The 22,574-nt window shown below is 38.7% G+C and overlaps 1 protein-coding gene across 4 annotated transcripts in view; it reads left to right on the plus strand.

The window, feature by feature from the left end:
* Nucleotides 1-22,574, plus strand: part of RFC1 (replication factor C subunit 1) — a 42,594-nt gene that overhangs the window by 16,029 nt on the left and 3,991 nt on the right. For 3 of the 4 annotated variants that reach the window (XM_082760164.1, XM_082760163.1, XM_082760162.1), the window contains 20 exons: nt 5,566-5,798; nt 6,536-6,610; nt 8,263-8,340; nt 9,847-9,931; nt 10,022-10,302; nt 11,257-11,364; nt 11,943-12,122; nt 12,465-12,569; nt 13,783-14,179; nt 15,066-15,175; nt 16,633-16,747; nt 17,131-17,219; nt 18,154-18,291; nt 18,728-18,823; nt 19,005-19,103; nt 19,569-19,723; nt 19,836-19,953; nt 20,900-21,045; nt 21,444-21,657; nt 22,250-22,441. In XM_082760164.1, the coding sequence (XP_082616290.1) occupies nt 5,566-5,798; nt 6,536-6,610; nt 8,263-8,340; nt 9,847-9,931; nt 10,022-10,302; nt 11,257-11,364; nt 11,943-12,122; nt 12,465-12,569; nt 13,783-14,179; nt 15,066-15,175; nt 16,633-16,747; nt 17,131-17,219; nt 18,154-18,291; nt 18,728-18,823; nt 19,005-19,103; nt 19,569-19,723; nt 19,836-19,953; nt 20,900-21,045; nt 21,444-21,657; nt 22,250-22,441 (3,014 nt within the window). Of the gene's footprint in view, nt 1-5,565; nt 5,799-6,535; nt 6,611-8,262; nt 8,341-9,846; nt 9,932-10,021; nt 10,303-11,256; nt 11,365-11,942; nt 12,123-12,464; nt 12,570-13,782; nt 14,180-15,065; nt 15,176-16,632; nt 16,748-17,130; nt 17,220-18,153; nt 18,292-18,727; nt 18,824-19,004; nt 19,104-19,568; nt 19,724-19,835; nt 19,954-20,899; nt 21,046-21,443; nt 21,658-22,249; nt 22,442-22,574 lie in introns of those variants that run through there. The other variant, XR_014317469.1, reaches the window with a different exon arrangement.

Genomic DNA, 22,574 nt, shown 5'->3' on the forward strand with positions numbered 1-22,574 from the left:
TTTATACTTGCCAGGATTTTTTCAAGGTTCCTTTCCCACTTTTTTTTTTTTTTTTTTTTTTTTTGACAGTGCTGAATATTCCTGTCACGCAGCTAACTTTGGACAATGAAGCAGAAGAGGAAGTTTTGTTGCGTGGTGGGGACTTGTATTTGCTTTTGGGGAATAAAGCTGCTATTATGCTAAAACTAACCAGTTCAAGTGAATGAACTGGAATAAACTCTGTAATAAACTGGAATTTTATATGGCAGGTGTGATCACTTAATTTGAAAACTTGCAATAATTGGTGATTTTGCAGATCATTTATGATGATTGTTTATTTCAGCTTAAATACATTCAGCCTTCTGATATATTGTAGTGCCAAGTGTCTTTCTAAAGATTTAAAAAAAAAAACACACACACACACAAAATAAACATGCATATTTGACTAAGAATTTGATTTGGCACATGCTAGATGAAAGACTTCATATAGCTATGTTGTTTGGCACTGAAGGCCCTATGGTGTTCAGTTACAATTAGACATGGAAGTTACTGTATTAAAGTTTGGGGATCCCAAACCTCTTTCCCGTAGTGAAAAATGTGACAGACAAATTCTTGAAGTTATCTCTGATAATTGGAAAAGCCAAAGAGGTGTAAGCTGATCTCAGAGGAGTAAAACTTGTATGGTTCTAGTAGGCTTTGTATTTTTATAACAGGATGCGACCTTGACATGTGGATATAGGCAGAGTGCTAACAATTGTGGTTTAAAGTGCATGTTTGTAGTACATCTAAAATCAATGAGCTTGTTGAGAAATGACATTGAAAACCTAAATGACTGCACAGGCCAGTTTTTAAAAGGTAGGTTGCAACTACTGTGTTTTTAGAGCAGGAAGACAATAGGGAAAAACCACGCTTAACCAGTTTTACATAGCATCTGTTTAATTAATTTTGGGAAGAGTTACGCTTGATGAGCTTGAATACAGTTGTTGGCTTTTCTCTTTAGGAGGGGTGGTGATTATCTTGCAGTTCTTTAAGACTTACTTTAACCAAAAGATGAATACAAAACATGTAGAACTTACAAGTATCGGGACTGTTAAGTACTGATAAATGCATACTGACATAATGAAAGCCTGATGCAATGACTTCTCTTTGTACAAACTATTTCCTCCACCTTAATTCCAGTTTGGGCAGTAGTACCTACTGCAAATTAGGGCAGGAGCTGCCTGAAATACTTATGTAAATGTATGACACTAAAAATTATCAATGTCCGGGATGTTGTTGTCTTGTGCAAGTAGTATAGGGTTAATAACTTTTGAATAGGATACAGTCCTCTAGCTCCATGTAGAAGTCCTTTATATGGTGGTCTGCAAACATTTACTGGTTTAGTATATATTTATCCTGATAAGTACTAGTTACTGTTAACATCTGGGTGCACTGCTTATGTTTGCAGGTGGTTGTAGAACATCCTGGTGAGAGGTTGTCTCTGCCTGGAAATATTTTGCATTCTAAACAGGATAGGAACCAGGGAATTATACACTATACTGATGAAGAGCTCAAGAGTACAGCAGGATCAAATGCAAATGAATAAACACACAGTTCAGAAGGCCATAGGGTACCATCCTATGCTGCTTGTTTCCGTTGTCACTATCTTTTCAGATTGGCTGAGTCCATTCTTGCATCTGAGTCTTCTTAAGTGAGCTGAATTTAATGAAATGTGTAGAACATCCTAGATAATTTTTGCTGGAGTAGGGTTAGGGATCAGTCGCATGTGTTGCTCTGTAATCAACAGCTGAGAGCCAGTTGAGGAAGTACAGGGATAGGAAAGAGGAAGAGCAGAAGAACAATAACAAACAGTTGCAGGTGGGCTGCAGGCATTAGTTTATTAACCTAGTTGTGCTGCTACTAGAGCAGCCTATAAAACAGAACCAGATGTGCTCTAGTGTTACAGAATAGTTCTCAAACCCGTCAGGATTTAACAGTTGTATGTTGCTAGGGAAGCTTGTTCTTGGAAATTACCTGGCGTAATGGGGCCCTGCTTCATGTGTAATGCTTGCATCCAAAATAATTGAAAGCAATCTCCTGGCTGTCACGCCTGTCTGTTCCATTAATCACAGGAATATCGTGCTCTTTTGTCACATCTACTTAATTTCCAGAAACCTTGACTAGAAGACGTGCTGTTGGCTTGCATTAGCAAGTCTTCAGAGCTGGTTGGGCGAGGGTGGGGGGAATGACAACACCCTGGGTGTGTATTTTCTGGGTACTTGTTCTTTGTATAGCGCACACAGAATATGTGGATGTAAACAGCAAATAGTATTCTGAGAATAGTCGTGTTCTGTTATACAAAGGTTTTGTAAAGTAAAAGTTGTCTAGTTGATGATAAAACTGATTCTCATTCCTTAACCTTGTATGGAGGCAGGGACTTGACAACAACAACCCACCACCGCCCTATCTCAACTGTTCATTTAGCAATTGCTCTTTACCATGGTTATAAAAGTGCAGTTGAACTACAATTGACTTTTTTATAAGCCAAAATCTAAACTTTTGTCCTTGCTTTCCCACAAATTGTGTAGGAGGGGAATGTCTTTCTCCCCCTTTTGCAGGCCGCAAGTGGTTTACAGGTGCTGTGTTGCAAAACATAGATCTGAACAGACCAGTAGCTGTTCTGGGACTCCCCTGCTATTTTCAAAGCTGCAGATTAAGTCATCTTCATCCTTGTAGTGGAACCAAAGAGTGTACAACTGATTGATCAAGCGTGCTACTCACTTCTGGGGCAGTAGGCATGTGTGAGCAGTTTGCTTCAAGGAAGAAGTGTTAAGGTAAAGGGTCACTGTAAGAGTTGAATTTCTTATGTATTTGAAGTAGGGGGGAATGCCTGGAGATCATGCAAACTTGCGGTGTGCCTTGTGGATTTCATGAACCTGGGATGAAACTAGCCTGAGCATCTGTCTGCTAAAGCATCTGTTGAAACCCACTTAACAGGATCAGGATGAATTTTGTTTCCTAATGACCACTCCTGTGTTTTCATCCTGTCTTTCAGTATTTACATTTGTAGATGACTGTCCCAAAGTGCTCTTGTTCTTCTTGAGCTACTACTTGCAGACCATAAATGCTTCTAATTCTGTTGTTTCTAGGAAGGACGTAATTAAAGCAAATATCTAACCATTGATAATATTTAGTACTGGCATCATAAATGACTCAAATCCACATCCTTTTTAATTAAAAACTTAATTATATTTACTCTACATCTCTCTACTTGAGAGAAAGCAATATCCTGGTTTTTTATTATTTAAATGGTTACAAGTGAATAAGGAAAAAAAATCAATATTGCGTGCAGACCATGTGATAACAATGATAAATAGAGATTCTTTCCTAGCATCGTAGCAGTCCTTCATTTAAGAAAATTGCATGAGTGGTCAACAGAACAGAATCTCTCTTTTTTTCCCCAGACAAATATAATTATCTCTGCATTAACTATTGATTTTTAGCAATAGGTGCATTTTACTCCTGCAAACGTATTTTCTCATTTAAATGGGAAAAAGCAAAAGAAGCAGAATATTCTGAAATTAGGTTTGAGATAAGCAGTCTTATATTCAGATCTCAAACTATTACAAATTAGGAGCCTAAAGCATCTAGTGTCTAAATCTCCCAGATATGTAACAGTTAAATTAAGCTAAATGGCAGTAAAAGATTTACCTCTGCCTAAGGAAAGTACATAATTTGCCTAAGAATCGTAAAGCTTTTAGCTTCTTGGTAAAATTTGCTGCTGCTGCTGCCATTTGAGGGACCTGGGCTTGAGTTTTATCTTTCACATGTCTTTGTGAATCAAATTGGCTAAAATGCCTTTTTCTGGTAGATAACTTTTTTTTTTTTTTTTTTTTGGGAGGGTGGGGTGGGGGGAGGGGGGGAGTGTGTGTGTGTCTTGATTTCAAATGCTGAGAGAATTTCTTCCCTTACAATCATATCTCTGCTTTATTTTTCCTTGTCTGAACTTCCTCTCACAGGAATTGTCAGGATCCCCATTTATATTAGCTGCTGCTTAGTAAGTGATGAGTAGCAGACAGTTCCAGCTGATGCCTAAAATGCCCTTGTTGCTGCTATCTACTGAGAAAAGATTACACAAGAAAAAATTCCCTCTATTGCTTGTCTAATATATTAAGAAATTATAGATCCAATAGACATACAACATAAGCTAAACTTAGGGAAGTGATTAAGAAAAATGTATGTATGAAAAAGGAAATATGGGGGCTTAAGTTAGTGACTGGAAAATGAACGTATGTTTGTGATAGTAATGTGAATTGAAGTTTAATTATAAAACGTGTTCAAAACATTCTTTGTGTCTGATATGTTGAGGGGGTTGGTCAAAACATCCACATTTTGAGAAATGTAAAACCAGACTTCAGTTAGAAGCATGCAAATAAGACTGCCTCTGCTTCTGTTCCTTCCAAGTCTTTGTGCTTTATTCCTTTTGTATCTTCTGCTAATTTTAGGACTTCTCTTGCAGTTTGCTTCTTAGCCCTTTCACACTTTTGAAATCTGGAGATTTCACGAAGAAAGTGCTTTTATTACTGATCATAAAGTTTGTCCAGCAATGTTTCATTTTTTTGTGTGTTCAGTGATCTGTGGGCTCACACTACACGTTCTGTAAGCCATTTCCCCCATCTAGTGTGTTTAATGGTGGTTATTTGGTGTTTTAATTTTTTGTTTTTCTTAATTGAAAAATCTGTTCTGTATGCTGAACTCTTGTCTGATTCTACTTTCCTGTGAAATGGCTGCATTTCTTTGAGATGCTTCTGACTGTACTGGAAGGAGGGTGTGTTTTAGTACAGAGGCGTAGAGGATAGAAAATGTCTTGCAGAATCTTACTAAAAGGGGCAAAGCAGAAACATTTTGACACCGTTATTTTACTAACACGTTCATAAGGTATGAGCAGTACTTTACGAATAACTGAGTAACTGCTGTCCTGTAAACGGATGCAAGAAGCTACCATGTGGGCTCTTTGTAAATACAATGTTGTAATATTTTTTCCCTGCTTGATAGTACAATGTTGAGGGATTAAGAGTATGTAAGTGTACAAAGCATGCATTATCTGTTCTATTAGTGAATACTACAAAGTAATAAAATATATGTGAAATGCAAAACTATACTTTTTATTTGAAGGTTGTGCTATGCATTTGGATGCTGTGTTGGTAAAGGAGAGAGTTCAAATTTCAGTGATGTAGATTTCTGTTACATCCTTACATAAGGATGCCCTTTCTTACATAAGAAGGGAAGGCATTCTTTGCAAACCTTTCTAAATGAGAGGTAGTGCATTTATACAAGTAGCAGACTTCTGTCTCTCTATTTTAGCACTCAATTTATTCAGACCTAGCTGTGCTATTAAGATGCTAAATATTATGTTATGGAACTTTACTTTTTTTTTTTTTTCTTATTCTTTCTTTCTCCAAATCAACTTCTAAACACCTGTACTGTTTTATTAAGGTCTATGTTAATGGAATCTGCCCAAAATATTTCTCTTGACATAAGAAGACATAAGAACTAAGAATAATAAGAACCATCTACTGGAATTAATAAAATATTATTCATGTTTAGATGATGATGATGACTTTGTCAATAAGAGAATTTCCCTGAAACCAAAGGAGAACGGGGCATCAGCCATCAGTTGCCCAGGATCAACGACAGTGAAAAAGGAAGATGTAAAACCACGAGCTAAACCCAAGCCATTATCTCCAGTGAAGCTGACTCCCACCTCAGCTCTCGATTACTTTGGGACAAGTAGTGTCCAGCGATCAGAAAAGAAACTGGTAGCAAGTAAAAGGAAGGAAGTGAGTACTGATGAGGTTCCTTTAGGTTACTTGTGTGTTTGATAGCAGAACAATAGCCAACTTAATAACTTTAAGAACTTTCTTAGCTGCTTGTCCTATTGAATGTTACTTTTTCATAACCCTCAGGTGTAAGGACAGTTTTGATGGTATGTAACGAGCATATTAAATCCTCAAAGACTATTGCAGAGTAAAACTTCCATGTTTGAGAAGGAAGTACAAAATCAAAAGTAGTATTTTCTTTATTACTTTTTCCCATATGATTTTCCTTAGAATTTTTACACAGTCTTTTGGGAGGAGTGAGTGGATGGGGTAGCTTATAGCTCGGGGGGAGGAGTTGTGCAGAGGGTAGAGGTAGCATGTTGTTTTCCAAAGCTTTATGGCATATATATTCATGGAATAACAGAGCACCAAATAAAGCATGGAGGAAGTTCAAAATTCACAGTGTAGCTTTTGTCTCTGTCAAGCTGGCCAGCTGTGGTAGCATCAGAGGTGTGGAGCATTTTTTGAAAAAACAACATCTAGATGATGTGGCTTTGTTTTGAATAGTAAAATCTCTTGAAAACAACCCTGGTTAATAGTGTATAGGTTAAAGAGCTAGGAATAAAATGCTGCATGTCTAATTACCTGTCCTTTTCTAGAAGTACACAAAATGAGTTGCACAGGTTAAATTATTACAGTTTACACAGTATTGGAGAAACTGAACTGATGCTTTTTTTTCTTTCCCCTCTTAAATATAGCCCTCACAAAGCAGGGACAGCACAGTGGACGATGAGGCCATTGCTAGGCAACTGCAGCTTGAAGAAGATTCAGAGGTAACAGCTGTATACATTTGTTGCTGCATTCCAGAAGCAATTTGTTTAACTTAAAATTGTTTTTAAGAAATAAAGATGGACTTTCCATTTATGCTATATATAAATAAATATGCTCATGTAATCTGTATACTTGAACTCTTCCACATGTGTGCAAACACAGTCGCACAGTTATTTTTACGGACGTTATTTCAGCAAGGTAAATAGAACCATGTCTCACCTAACTTATTTTCCATCTGTGCAGACTATCTCTACCTATGCAGTTGATGTTATTGAGAATAGTTTTGCTTTTCACTTTTTGCTTCTTCATGTTTTTTTCCTATTCCCTCAGATTAAAAACTAAAAACTATTATCACCTGTTGTCATCTAAGTTTTAGTTGAGAAAAATGTGAATGACCCATACCTCATTTGTGGTGAGGCACTATCAGATTGCCCAGAGAATCTGTGGATGCCTCATCTGTCGCTGGGGGTGTTTGAGGCCAGGCTGGATGAGGCCCTGGGCAACCTGATCTGGTGGGAGGTGTTCCTGCCCAGGGCAGGGGGTTGGAACTGGGTGATCTTTAAGGTCCCTTCCAACCCAAGCCACTCTAATTCTGTGATACGTGTGCATCTCACGTACCTGTTTGAATAGGTGCTAATGTGGGAGACAGGTATACTTGTCATACATGTTTCCTTCACTCTGGGAAAATCGATTCATTTCCAATTGGTAATATTGAGCATCCTTTGAAATAAACATCACAGGTGCAAAATATGGTCTTATCCTTGACCTCCCCAGAGGTCAATGTTTATTGACAACAATGCATGTTGTATTAAGGAAGAGAAAAGGTTTTCCCCCAAAAGGCTGTGTTGGGTAGAAGAGTTTACTTGAACATCAGTCGTCACTGTATATGCTGCAGCATTATGTTAGGTGAAACACACGTGAAAACAAACCTGACTTTGTTTTGTACAATTTAATAAGTAACTTTCTTAGACTCTATATGCAGTATTTGTTCTTGATGGCTCTTTCTGTCAAAGAAAATCAATTAAGTAAATATCAATATTAAAAGCTTACAATATATTTTAATTAAATTCCATGAAGTGAGCAAAATAAGAACAGAGCTAAGGGCAGTAGTTAACTTCTCCAAAATTGCTGCATTATTTTTTTAATATAATTTTAGTAGTAAACAAAGAGGAAAACTCATTATTGAGACATCATAATACTTAACAGCCTTTGTTCCTACTTTTCTATTGGGACCATTGTCAAAAGTTATTTGGAAGCTAACAGGTTGCCTTTCAATGCAAGCTGGTGGTTGTGAGATGCTGTCTTCAAGTTTTGATCACTCTTTTTAAAATGGAAAGGATGCACAGCAATAAAATTATGAAGGGACAGAAATTGTCTTTAAAAACAGATTGTTTAGGCCTATTAATGTTTCTAGTGCAACAGAGCCAAACTCTGCTCTTTGCATGAGTTCTCTGTCATTTTTGGAGAGAAAAAGTCATTCTGCAGTGTTGCCTTCAGAAGTTTATTTGCATCTGGTAAGATTTTTTTTTTTCCAGATATGTGCTGTCTTATTTTAGATAACTGGTTTGTCTTGAACAGTAAATAGTTTTAAAATATAGTAGTGTTAAAACTTGTCAGACATGAATCTAAAACTTTTTATTTTCCCTTATTACAGCTGGAGAGACAGTTGCATGAAGATGAAGAATTTGCGAAGACTTTGGCCATGTTGGATGAAACACCACAGAAGAAAAAGGTTGAATTCTTTATTTTCTAGAAACTGCATTGGCAATTGTGTTATGTAGACACCTGATCTGTGTCTAAAGTCACGAGACTTCCATACAGATGCCTTAAAAACAGCAAGAAGGTGTTTTCATGAAAAGAACATGCTCAATTTTTTATAGTTTCCTCTTGGATTTTTCTCACACAGTAAATTGTTTCATTTCTAATAATACTACAGACATTACTTTATTTCTGTGCAATTTATCTTGAAATGTAAATATAAGTTATAGTTCTAATTACCCACTGACAATTATGTTGAAGTTATATCGAAGCTGTTTTGTTGTCTTTGTTTTCACCGTTGCTCATCATCTTATCAAATATGTACTTGAATACAAATATTTAGGTAAATCAGTTATGAAAAGATTTTTAAATTTTACAAGGCTCTAGATCATAATATTATAGTTTCTAAGAATGCAGCTTTTGTGATGATGGCATTTATATAACCAGAATCCACTATACTGGGTCAAATGTCCCCCATTATTTAGTTGCAGTAAATGAAAGCATATACCTAAAGACGCATAAGAATGGTTTGAGTACTAGAATGCTTCTCCTTTAAACTTCCACATTCTCCAGCCATTCCCAGGTCACTAACTTAATCCAGGCTTGATTTTTATGTATTTAGGAGCTCACAAGATTCTTTTTACAGTGGGCAGTCACCCACAATATACTGAGATTTGCTGTTGAACCAATTGCAAATCTGAGGGAATGTATGTACAACAGAGCATCAGAGGAATTGGCAGTTGGAACAGTGTGGCTGTGGTGGAATGGAGCATATCCTGTAGGTTACTTTTTGCTTGAAGTTCCACATTCATCTTGACTCATCTCAAATGAGTGGACTGCCTGTCTCTGTAATACCTGAAGTGAGGTGCTGCAGACTGATGCCTTAGATCAGTTATGGCTCCTCTGTTTCAGGAGGACCAGATCAAGTGAAGTTAGTCAAAGGCACAAGTTGGTGAAAAATAATGGGAGAAAAATGAAGGAGAATACTTTCTTTTGTCAGAGCAAGCAGGGGTTTTAGGTTTTTAACTCTAACCTCAGTGGTGTGAGTTCCCCCAGTTTCCATAGCTTGTGCTGTAAGGCACAAGACTACGTCTGGCACAGTGAAATATTTGTTAGGTTGTACATCAAAGCTTTTATAATTTAGGATTGCTAATTTGAATAGAGCAAACATTAGTACTTCTAGATTATTCAGTAAACTGGTTAGAATTGATCCTTAATGTAACCTGGAAGTTTGTCTGGTGTTTGAAATTATGTGCATGGCTGAGCGTAGGATTTGCTCACCTGCCCACCTTTGATAGAGTTTGTATTCTGACTTGTGGTAGGGATCAGTGTGTGTCTCTTTTTTTTGTGGGTGTATCATTGAGCCTGATGTACTTATTTATGGACTGGAATACTTAACAGAAGGGAAACCTAACAGATCTGGACTTAAGGGTAACATGGGACATGGCATGTCTGACTTTGGCATTGTTTGTTCACTTAGGCTCGGAGGGATTCAGAAGAGCAGACAGTACTGAGCATCAAGAGCAGTCCTAACATGACAGAGGGATGCAAGCAATCTCAGAGAGGTAGGACACTAATATTACAGATCTGATGAAATGTTCTCAATTTTCAATTAGATACATTCTTATGTGTGTGCTCTTCTCTACTGTTTAAAGTGAAAGCAACAAACTCTGCAGGTGAAGCAAAACAAACTAAATCTGAAAACTCAAAAGGGTCCCATTTACCCCCACAATCAACTGATAGTAAACTAGCAGAAAAGTCAACTGATAAGACCTTGCCTTTGAAGCCTACCTGTAAGCTTGTGGCTCTGAAACGAAAAGAAGAGATTGCTGAAAAGGAAAGAGGCACTCAAAGTTCAGTATCAAAAGAAAAACCTCAGGGAAAAGAAGAGAAGAAAACACCAAAGAAGGAGAAAATTTCTCCCAAGAAGGCTGAGGTAGGAGCTATTCATAGATATTTAGTTAGCTTGGTAGAGTTCACAGGAAAATGGTTTTCAGTTGTTACTGTTTATGTATCACTGTTGTCACTTGGTACTTTGTTCTAGGTACTTCTAAGTGACTTTCAGATCTTACCAGAATTCAAGTTCCTAGCAATTGTAGAAATGTAGGAAAGAAATTAGCTGGAAAAATATAAATTGAATACATCAAGGAACTGAGAGTTCATTAATGCTCACTAAGGTGTGCATGTGTACTGAAAAATGAATTCACTAGCCTTTCACATTTAACTTCTCTGAAAATTTGCAGAATGCAGGAATTCTGCTACTTGACTAGCGAGTAAAACTTCTTATGTGAGCTTAGGTGACCTTGTGAATGCTATACTGCTGTTAAAAATCAATACCACTATCATTCTTTTTTTCCTCTCCCATTTCCAATTTCATGTTTCTGAAGTATATTTATTATATTCCTACATAATACATTAACAATAACTTAGTGTATTCTTAACTGTCTGATTCAGTCACTATAATTAGTGAACGTATTCTAGCTGTTACTGGCCACTTAAAAATGTACTTTTAAATTTTAAATGCAAAATAGCACATTTATTTGACATTTAAATAACAGTTGTAATTGGGAGGGAGTGCCTGCAACTGTTCCTGATGAGCTTTAAACAGATTTTTACAAATAAAAAGCTTAGATTTCTTAAGTAGAAATACTAAAAGGAGATTTTACGGAAATGTAGATCTTACCAATACCTGATCATCATTCAGGAATCAAATAGGATGTGAATTTAAAGCAACAATTTTATTAATAAAGTGACTGTGTATATGCAGAATGCAGATAAATGTACTGAGGATATGTACCATATATATGGTACATTGGTACATATATACCACTACATATGTATATGTACAATATATATACCACGTATTTATCTATTTTTCCTTTTGCCCAAGTCTGTAAGTCCTGAGGACTCTGAAAAGAAGCGAAACAATTATCAAGCCTACCGAAGCTTCCTTAATCGCGAGGGTCCAAAAGCTCTGGGTTCCAAAGAGATACCTCAAGTAAGTTTGGCTACAGCAGAATTTCTGCGTGTAGCAGTGGTGTACATCATAGACTTCCCTCCAGTTCTTAAAAGTGATCTAGCAAGTATTAACTAAACTATTTAAAAACTGGCGTGTATATATATCTTTTTTTTTTTTTTTTTTTTTTTTTTCAAATAGAAAGTATATATTGGGGAAAAAAGCTAAACTGGAGTGCAGAACAGTGACTATATGAAAGGAAATATACTGAGAAATGAAACTCTGTACCTGGTTTATAAAGCCATTATGATGGAAAATAGTTACTGGTCTTTAAGTTTGAAGTCAGTAAGTTTGTCAGTCCTTTAACGCTGTGCTTTAAGCACAGCATGTTAGTCATAGGTACGATAGGGACAGGTAAACTGTGAAGTTTCATTGGCAGCTACTCCTTTTAATAGTTTTTGAACTTCTACTGCTACTATCTACATTCAGGCAGGTTAGGCTCATTTTTAAAGTTGCATTGAGCACTTGACATGGTAGAAGTTTAAAAAGGTTTGTGGTGAAAGGAGTAGGTGTAGAATTGCATCAGTTAATGGCATTTTCTACAATGTTATCGTTCTCAGGGAGCTGAAAACTGCTTGGAAGGCCTGACATTCGTAATTACAGGTGTTCTGGAGTCTATTGAAAGAGATGAGGCCAAATCTCTGATTGAACGTTATGGAGGAAAAGTAACTGGGAATGTCAGCAAGAAGACAAACTACCTGGTTATGGGACGAGACTGTGGCCAATCTAAATGTGAAAAGGTGAGTAGTGTTGTGCCTGAGCTAAGCAGAAGTGAAAATGTGAATCTTGTATGTTACTGTATTGATTTCCAGTTTCTCCTCTTAAAGGGAGTGCTGTCAGACATGGGATCTGATTTTTGGGTGGTTCTAAGGGGGACAGAAGTTGGACTCAATGATTCTTGTGGGTCCCTTCCAAGTTGGGATTTTCTGTGATTCTATATATACATACAGAGATTAACAGCAACACAACCAAAACAGCTTTTTGTTGCTCTTATTTTGTGTTCCTAAACATAACCTTCACTGGAAAGGACTTTGAAGTGAATTATGTAGATCTCATTTACCTCTTAATTCTTATTTCCCTAGGCATCTGCTTTAGGGACAAAAATTATTGATGAAGATGGCCTATTTGATCTTGTTCGAACTATGCCAGGCAAGAAGTCCAAATACGAGCTGGCAGCTGAATCAGAGGTTTGTGCGTTTGTTATAAACTTAGTTGTGTGTCACGTGTTGTTCCCCAAATTGCAGGGAGCTTTGATCCCTTTTGTTCCGTGGACAGCAATCCTATGATTGTCAGTTTGACCTACTAGGTTAAAAGTATTGGAAATGAAAAAATTTACTCAGGCTTTAAGGGTTCTGCTTTAGAGAGGTAAGGTTTAATCTAATCAGACATTTTACATTTTTAGGTATCTGACTGAGGGGGTAATCGTATCTTCTTAGATTAGGCTTCAGTTTTAAACACTGAGCCTTTGTTTATTCTTTGATATGTGGTACCTGGAAAGGCCAATTAAAAACTCCTACTGTAAATATGGGACAGCTACTTGTAAACCATGTATATAGATAATGGATTTAATCTTTATGTGGTACTTACTGTAAAAAAACAATAATAAAGTTTTTATGCACAATTAAATCTAGCCTGTAATGGCTGATAAAATGTTATTAAAAATTCAGTTAGCTCTAGCATGCTTGATGTTCAGTATAGATACTGCTTTGTTGTTTCTGATGCTGCTGTGGTTTGTGTGTAGATATGGTTGGTACCTTCAGGAAAAGCAACTCAGCCTGTACTAGCTAATTACTTAATTCCCTTTTGAATCGCTTTGGGTTGAATACTTTCAGCTTATTTTTAAATGACAACTGTGATTCTCTTTAGCCAGTGTGTGTTTGGAGAGCACTTTATGGAACATGGGTTGTTCTGTTCCTGCTCCCTTCAACCTGTCACTGGGATTAAGTTGTGTTGTTTTCTTTTTTTGGTGCTCAAGCTTGGAAGTGTTGCTTTGAGAGCTGCACTTCTGCTTCATGCGTGTCTGATGGCCCATTCTTTACACCTTGTCAGTCATCTGTTTTGGATTAGTTTGTTTAATGACATGTCAGGCTCAGTGAGTAAGGAGATGGCTGGAACTTTTATTCTTCTTGGACTGCTCAGAATGTTTCCTGCCTCTTCTGTGGGCTGTGCTACAGAACCAGGTGACATCATGTTTAACAGTGGCTTATTTTTCAAAGAACACTCTTTGATCTCCTCTTGGAAGTTTTTTTTTTTTTTTTTTTTTTTTTTTAAATCAATACAGAAGATTTGTTACTTTTTTAAGCACTCTTGTGCATATGTGCAAACATAGCATGTTTGTTTAATGTATTTTTTTTTTCTGGAAATTTTTCTTTTAATTTTCTTATCTTTTGTTTTCCTAAGGCAAAGAAAACAGAGTCGAGACATAAAAAGACACCACAGAAAACTGAAGCTGGCAGAAAGAGTTTTAGCCCCCTCAAAAGGGAAGCTGATACTAAAAGAAGAAATTCTACTCCTGAGAAGGGAGCTACCTTCAAATCTGCTAAGAAAGAAACTGCTGCTGTTCGAAAGCTTACAGACTTTAAACAGCAAGCAGTGGAGAAGAAAGAAGTCCCAGAACCTAAGGGGAACTTGGTCTCTGAGATTAATGAAAACGGAACCGAGAGATTGCTATGGGTGGATAAATACAAGCCCACATCTCTCAAGGCAATCATTGGACAGCAGGGTGAGCAAAGCTGTGCCAACAAACTTCTCCGATGGCTCCGAAACTGGCACAAGAACACCTCAGAAGATGGACAAGGTGACCAGCGCGGTTAACTTCTCTGCTCTTCCATGCCAGTCACGTTGCTTGGTTCTGTGTGCTGACACAGGTCCTTTGAGAGAGGGGAGCAACTCCAGAAATCAGGAATGAGTCTAAAGTCAAGTGCATTTTTTAGCAGCAGTTGAACCAGAGGGTTTTGTTGAAGCAGTTGTTCACTTATCCCCTCCATTTTCCCCCCAAAAACAGAACAGCAAACTGAAGATAGTTTTTTCAGAATCGTGATGTTTTCTTAAATGTGACTATTACCAAAATAGACTAAAAGAAGCTGGCAGTGTGTATACATATATATACACGTACACGCACTATGTGTGTGTATAAATGTAAAATACATATAATATGCCCTCACTCTGAATTATTTTTCACCATGAGAAGTGCTGGCCAGTGCTGACCTGTGTACACATGGTGAAAAAGTGGGACAGCAGTACGTCTGCAGGGCTGTCCTCATACGTGGGGGAAGAGATGAATTGTTAAGGCCCTGGTTCTTTGTCAAGTAGCCACTGTCATGCATAGTGCATAATCCTGTAGACAGTTTTTTGTGATAAAATAGCATATAAGCTTCACTGCAACCATAATAGGTAGTGGTTTTTTTTGTTCTTTTATGATGTGGGTGTGAGGAAATGGCTGGAATAGTTGTATTCCAGTAATATTTCTCAGTTTAGAATCTCTGCAAGTTTTACCTAATAGGGCCTGAACTGCTTTTCCCCATATGCTTAGGATGCAGATGTGCATGTATTTTTTTTTGACACTCATATCAATCCGTAAATGCGGAACTCCAGTAATAGTTGATGTCCCTAAAGATTTACATGACATGTGCAGATTATTTGGTAATATATATGTAGATAAAAGCTGGAATCTTCTTTTATAGCAAAGGCCAGCAAACTTGGAGGCAAAGATGATGGTATTAGCTCTAAGGCAGCATTACTTTCTGGTCCACCTGGAGTTGGTAAAACCACTACAGCTGCTTTAGTTTGTAAGGTAAGTCCACATTCAGAGTTGTTCCCGAGAGTATTTGTTTTGATTCTGATTTGTGTTGATTCCTTAGCTGGATATGTGCAGGTGGCTATCCCCTAAATTACCGAGTTCTGCTCCCAGCCTAGCTCTACCTGGTCATGAGGGCCACGAGAGTGAGCAGGGGGCTGGAGCACCTCTCCTCTGAGGGCAGGCTGAGGGAGTTAGGGTTCTTCAGACTGGAGAAGACAAGGCTCCGGGGAGACCTTACAGCTGCCTTCCACTACCAAAAGTGCACCTACAGGAAAGTTCTGGAAGGACTGTCTCTGAGGGGGTGTGTGTAGGGATAGGATACAGAGTAATGGCCTTAAACTAAAAAGGGGTAGGCTTAGAGTAGATAAAAGGAAGACATTCTTTACTTTGAGTTTCCTTAATTGTGTTTTTTTTTAATATATCTAACAAAGAGATATTTCCCAGACTGATTCAAATTCAAATGTCTCTTTAGGATGACAGAAGTTGACCGGGCTGGTGTCTGTTGCTAAATCTGAATTTAGGAATTTGTGAACTTAGTGTTACACTGTGCTCAACTGTTTCATGAGAGTCAGCAGGGGGTTCCATACTGTAAAAACACTCTTAAAGCTAAGCACTACTACTGACTTTGTAGATCATTTTGTTCTTAAGTGACTCGCAAGAACTCTCGTAAAATATGGTATTAAGAATTTCTCTGGCTAATGCTGCACCTGGAGCTGGGTGTGCTGACTTGGGCTCATTTCTACACTAGCATGGTATTTTTTGCCTTTAGTTTGCAACTTAGCATGCTCACAGCTGCCTTGGGTCTCCCTGCAGAGCATTTCACTGTGCTCCCCAGACACAACTGACAAAACTGGGTTATCCAGGCCCCAGGAACAAAGCTGTGTGCAGCATGCTGCTGCGGCACGGCGTGCCCCTGGCAGGAGAGTTTGCTGATAAAGGAGCAGCTGGGTTGAGGTCTTGAAGGGAGTGACAGCCAGCCCAGCCCTGCTGTGCAGTGATCGGACTGCTGGGGGAGCCATGTATTTTCTAGCTGTTAAATAGTTAAGTTTTTATTTCCATCAGCTTTGAGGCATGCAGCATGTTTCTTCTCCTGACTCTGAACACAAGATCTCAGTATGTATCTGGAGATAGTACAGAGCTTAGTCAGCCTCTGCTCATAGTTCTGTTAATCTTTCACAGCTAAATCTGTGCCTCTGACTTCTTTATGCAAAAAAAAAATAAATTAAAAAATCATGTTCTTTTGGGCACATCTCTTCCCTGTCCTGTTGTAAGTATTTTTGGAGTGTGAGAGAATAGTAGTACAAAGGGAGAAAGAAATCAAAGCCACAAATTAGATCTGGAAATGCTGTTAGAAGAGCTTTCTTCTTCGACTCTCAAAATACTGTTTCTAATTGAGTATGCTTACACTCTTCTCACTGATCTGTGTTCTCATTTTTGTGTGTCTGAACTAGGAACTGGGGTATAGCTACGTGGAGCTGAATGCCAGTGACACTCGGAGTAAGAACAGTCTAAAGGAAGTAGTTGCTGAATCACTTAATAACACCAGCATCAAAGACTTCTGTTCTGGTATGTCTGTTTGAAGGAGGATTCTTGTGCTAAGTGTCTGGTTACGGGAGGGACAGAGCTTCCTTCCTGCACAGCAGTGTTAGGAAGAGCATCAGAGAATCAGTTATTAACAGTAGCCCAAACTACTAAGGAGCTCTGCAGTTGCTCTTGTGATGCATGGGGTTTAATTCTTGGAAGATACGCAATGCCAGCTCTGTTCTGTGAACATAAATTCTGTATCAGCAAGTGGTAGAACAAGAACAAAAGGTTCATCAACACTTCCGTTGTGTGGGTTGGGCTCACATCAGTATAAAGTGTGGGGTAGAACTCTGAGCAAGCCCCTATTTTATTCCCGTGGGAATAAAATATTGCAATCTTATTCTTTTGTCCATGTTCATTTTCAGGCACATCCTCATCAGTTAGCGGGAAACACGTATTGATCATGGATGAAGTGGATGGTATGGCAGGCAATGAAGACAGAGGAGGGATTCAGGTGAAACTGCTACAGTTACTGGCTATGCCATTGCTGAGAGTGCACACTATATTTCATGCAAATCTACTGTCCTTAGCCTGTGGTCTGTAGAGTCTCCAGAGTACAGTTCTCCAGAGTACCTATTTTAGAAGTCTGTCCTTCAGACTTTAGAAGTCTGAAAGAACTATGGAGTGGTAGAGGTGGAGAAAAGACATGGTTTGGTTTGCTTTTAAAAACAGAAGGGGGGAAAAACCCACCCTCTATTAACAAACTCAAGAGTGTGCACTGCAGATGTTTATTTCTGGACAGGTGAATTTGTCCCATGGGCTCTGCAACTGGTACTTGTTCTCTTCAGCAACTCAGTTTTAGCTTCTGAAGATTTCCTGTGGTCACATGCAGTACTTTGACAATAAAGGGCATACAGACCTTTAGCTCAAATACAGGTATTTATGTTGCAAGAATCTGAAATTGATTTTCACCTTCATTAGAGCAAACAAAGTTTGCTTTGGTCAGTCTACTAATGCTTAAGCCTTAGGGCTGAGCTCTTTGGGCTTCCTTATTGTTTGTGGCAAGGTGTGTTTGAAAAGCAGAGTGCTCCCTCTGGGCATGCACAGGCTGGGTCAAACTGATCTTTGGATGAACTGATCTGGTCCTTCTGGTGGACAGCTGTACTCTGGACTATTTATCTTTGTTGCTTCTTGAAAAATGGTCAAAACATGATTGCTGGTAGTGGAAGCAGATTGATGCACCAGTACTGCTGCAGCTGAATAGAATAACAAGCAGATAAAGTAGGAAAAAGGGGGCAAAGTTTTCAGTGTGGAAATCACAGTAGCAAGTATTTTATAGGCTTGAACGTGACAAGGATTTGATTTAAGGCAGGGACTGATGCTGCTTGGTATGACACCTTAATCATTCTTCTGAGGTACCTGATGCGATTGTTGTGTTTAAATTGCAGGAGTTGATTGGTTTGATTAAACACACAAAAATACCCATCATCTGCATGTGTAATGATCGAAACCATCCTAAAATTCGTTCCTTGGTCCACTACTGTTTTGATCTTCGTTTTCAGAGACCTCGTCTAGAGCAGATTAAGGTAAGAAGGCTCTGTGGGCTACACTGAATTACCATCAGCAACTTCTGTCTCCATGTGGCAGAAGTCTTACAGAATTGAAAACATTGCTTGAAACTTAATGGATTACCTCACTGAGTATCTGCTTTACCAGCAGAGTTGTCTCTTTCTTTGGGAAGAAAGGCTCAAGGATTCCAAAGCCTTTCAGATTTAGAAGCCTATCTTAAATATATCCAAAGACTCTTTTTAGATATCTTTTTTTTTTTTTTTTTTTTAACATTTTATGGTTTTTATACCAATGAGAAGGGCTGACTTATGTTTTAGAAGAAAATTATTTAAATTATACTTGGTTCAAAAAGGGAAAAAAAATGCAACTCTCTGTGTCAATGTGTTCTGTAGTGGAAAGGAATTAATGGGAATTTTCTGGTGACAATTTCTCAGAGAACTGTATGTGTTACAGGGTGCCATGATGTCTATTGCATTTAAAGAAGGCTTAAAAATTCCACCACCTGCTATGCATGAGATAATCCTGGCAGCAAATCAAGACATCAGACAGGTCAGTGCCAGTTCAGCATTAGCATCAGTTCAGAGAAGTATGAAGTCCGTGACTTCAGTGTGGTATTTGAATGGTGCTATTATTTTCAGGTATAGGTATCCTGTTGTTTTTTTTTCTGCTCAAGTCTTAGTCTTTCCTTTAAGTGCTTCTATGCTACCAAATTATCACTCTTGTTCTCTAGGTTTTACATAATCTTAATATGTGGTGTGCGAAAGATAAATCATTGACTTATGATGAGGCCAAAACAGATGCCAGCAGAGCTAAGAAGGATATCAAACTGGTAAGTGTAAAATACTGGACTGGCTTTTATTGTGACATTTTGATACAAATACTGGGCTTTATAAGCATCTTCTGAAATAAAGCACTAATAGCCTAGATGCAAGGAGCTGAGTAATGTTTTTGAGAAAATGTCAAGCTTGCCACAGATAGTCAAAGAGCAGTAAATCCAGGACAGAGTATGTTTTTTGATATACTGGTCTTCTAAGAAAGATGCAGTTACAAAGCTCATACTTTGCACTTTGATTCTTTTATTTAGGAGAAAATTCTCATAATGTCAGAAGTAAAACTCACTTCTCCAAACTAGCAAAGTGCTATTCATAAAGTACATTTAAAAGTAGAATAAAGAATGTTGAGCTTTTGCTGCTGAGTCCAGATATTGTTGGGTGCAATCACTGTAGTAATTCTGTGCTGTGTCTTGGTGTTTGTTTGACTTGCAACCCAGTGACTTCTTGAAATATTTACTTAGGGTCCTTTTGACGTTGTCCGGAAGGTTTTTGCTGCTGGAGAGGAGGCTTCCCGTATGTCTCTCATAGACAAATCTGACCTTTTCTTCCATGACTATTCCCTAGCACCTCTTTTTGTCCAAGAGAACTATGTACATGTGAAACCAGCAGCTGCTGGGTGAGTTACTCTATACCTTCAATTGACAGTTTCATGCTGGGGTGTGAAATTAGACTAAAACCTATATGGATGTTTCTGCTATGTTATAAAATCAACTATTTTTTCTCTTCAGGGGAGATCTGAAAAAGCACTTGATGCTCTTGAGTAGGGCAGCTGATAGTATATGTGACGGTGATCTAGTGGACAGACAGATTCGTAGCAAGCAAAACTGGAACCTTCTACCAACACAGGTGAGTGTTCAACGCTCATTTTATGTGGTTTACAGTATGGGTGTGCAATATAGAAGGCTGATCCCTCAAAACTGAGGTCTCAGTGTAATTTTGAAGTTCATGCTTCATGTAGTATTCTTCTGTTCTGCTGGGCAGTAGAGCAGCTTCCACATAAGTACGAGGTTGAACCCATGCTGTCTCATGAAATGAAGTCTCTGAAACACTGAAACTCGAACCTTCTTTATCAAGTGTGAGGATGTGTGGCATGTGTGAGTTCTGACATGCTGTTACAAGCCTACTGGGTTTTGTTTCCTATTCCAGCCTTTTACCAGGCCAGTATTTCTCCTATAGCACAGAGGACTGAAGTTTCTTCGCTGTACCTCTTCCAGTGATCACAGAAACGTTGACAAGATTTGTGTTAAAGGATCATGTCTGGCACCAAAGAATGTACCATAGATAAGCTGGCAGGGACCTCGGGAGGTCACTGAGTGCGTGCCCACCCTGCTTAGTGCAGGTCCAAGTGACAAGTTGCTTATGTAGCCTTGTACTAGGGATCTCTAAGTAGCTGTGTTCTTTTGAAATGTCTCCTTCACCATGTCTGTCTGCTGGAGATGATAATACTTATTTCACTTATTTGTGTGAGGTCAGCTGTCTGCGTGACTGTACTTGGAACTGGACAGGAGAAACGAGCCATTTTAAATAAAAGCTTTTAAAAACCCAGACCACTTCGCAGCTATTTTAGAACATAACAAATAGGGTGGTACAAGAGATGAAGCTGTAACCTGAAAGTGGTAGAATGTAGATGAGAAACAAGGAAAGTTCTCTTAAAACACGCTATTTAGAGTGAGGAGCTTTCTGTGTTCGCTTACTTACTTCCAATGAAACAAGTGGAGCAGTATGTCTTGGTGTCAGCGAGACTAAATTCATTGTGGTTTAAGTTTGGCACATATTACATTTTTTTTCCCAGGCTATTTATTCGAGTGTTCTCCCCGGGGAGCTGATGAGAGGTTACATGTCCCAGTTTCCTGTCTTTCCCAGCTGGCTGGGGAAATTTTCATCAACAGGCAAACATGAGCGTATTGTCCAAGAACTGGCAATGCACATGAGTCTCAGGTAGTACTGACTCTTCTGGTTTATATCAGTAGGGATATCTGGGGGCACTTTTAATATAGTTAACTGACTTTGTTGGAGGCTGTTTTTTTTCCCTTCTTTTGTTTTAAGTTGGGTTGTGTTATCCCTGCCCATGGCAGGGGGGTTAGAAGTAGATAATCTTTAAGATCTTTCTCAACCTGAGCCATTTTGTGATTCCCCAGACTTTCTTGGGGGCTGAGTTCCTTGTATCAGGTTATTCCTAATCCAGGTATGACAAAAGAAATGGTACAACTCAGCTTGCAGTTAACTCTTAAGGCAGCTGATTCACCATTTGGTGAGAGCCCACCTACAGGTTGGTTGTGTTTAGAAGCGAGCTGTGAGCTGCTGTAGAGATTGACTTCTCTTTCAATTTGACCAAGAACGCAGATGTGCAAGAGGACAGTAAACATGGAGTACCTGTCTTATCTGCGGGATGCACTTGTCCAGCCTTTGAAAGACTTTGGAGCAGATGGCGTACAACAAGCTATAACCTTCATGGACTCTTACTGCCTGATGAAAGAAGATGTTGAAAATATCATGGAAATAAGCATGTGGGGAGGCAAACCCAGTCCTTTTTCAAAGCTGGATTCCAAGGTAAAAAAAATTACTAGTAAATTGTTTTCTTTATCTTAAGTATTTTAAAAGGAAACTTTACGATGATAGTCATGGTATGGTATGCTGTTGAAAGGCTGACGCTGGGGAAGATTTAAAAAAAAAAACAACAAACATCTTAGTAACTATAATTTGAGACTGTGGAAGCCCTTTGCAGCTCAGCTGTCAAACATGCTACTAAGGGTTCAGGGACGTGTCCTAAAAGATAAAGGCTGTGCTTCATTCAGCAGTCCTTCATGTTGCCTCTGAGGTAGAGGATCACTGGGAGTCTGCTGTGTCAGAGGCATGGTGGAGTGGAACAGAGAAGGGAAAGGGAAAGCAGGATCATGCCGGAGCTTTCTACATGCAGGCTCTGGACTGCAAGCTCTATCAGCTTCTCGCACTGCTCTTGAATGCTTTCCTGTTTCCTTTTGAGACTTTTTGTTTGTATCCTTTTGTAAAAACAATCAACAAATGAACCAAAAACCACAACCTTCTGGTCACATCACCCCCAAAGGAAAGGCGAGGTAGACTCTTGGCTAGAGTTGGTTAGCTAAGCTGATGCTCAGTGTCTCCTTCCCACCACCTTTCACAGGTCAAAGCCACTTTTACGCGTGCCTACAACAAAGAGGCACATCTGACTCCGTATTCCCTGAATTCTGTGAAGGCATCTAAAAGGCAGTCAACATCCATGGCAACCTCTGAACTGAGTGAGGACCTGAATGTGGATGAGACCCAGTCTGATGAGGATGAGCAAGACAGTGTTGAAAGCGATGCAATGATTAAGGTGACTTAGTATCCTCTGCTAAACTGCATGCTAAACTTTTTCTTAGTTAACTAAAATGTCTATAATGTGATTCCTGGAAGGGGAGGGGGGAGATGGGCAAACCTCCGCCCTATTTTCCCCCATTGATTGCGTT

Source organism: Aythya marila (assembly GCF_965140915.1).
Source record: "Aythya marila genome assembly, chromosome: 4".
Taxonomy (NCBI): Eukaryota; Metazoa; Chordata; class Aves; order Anseriformes; family Anatidae; genus Aythya; species Aythya marila.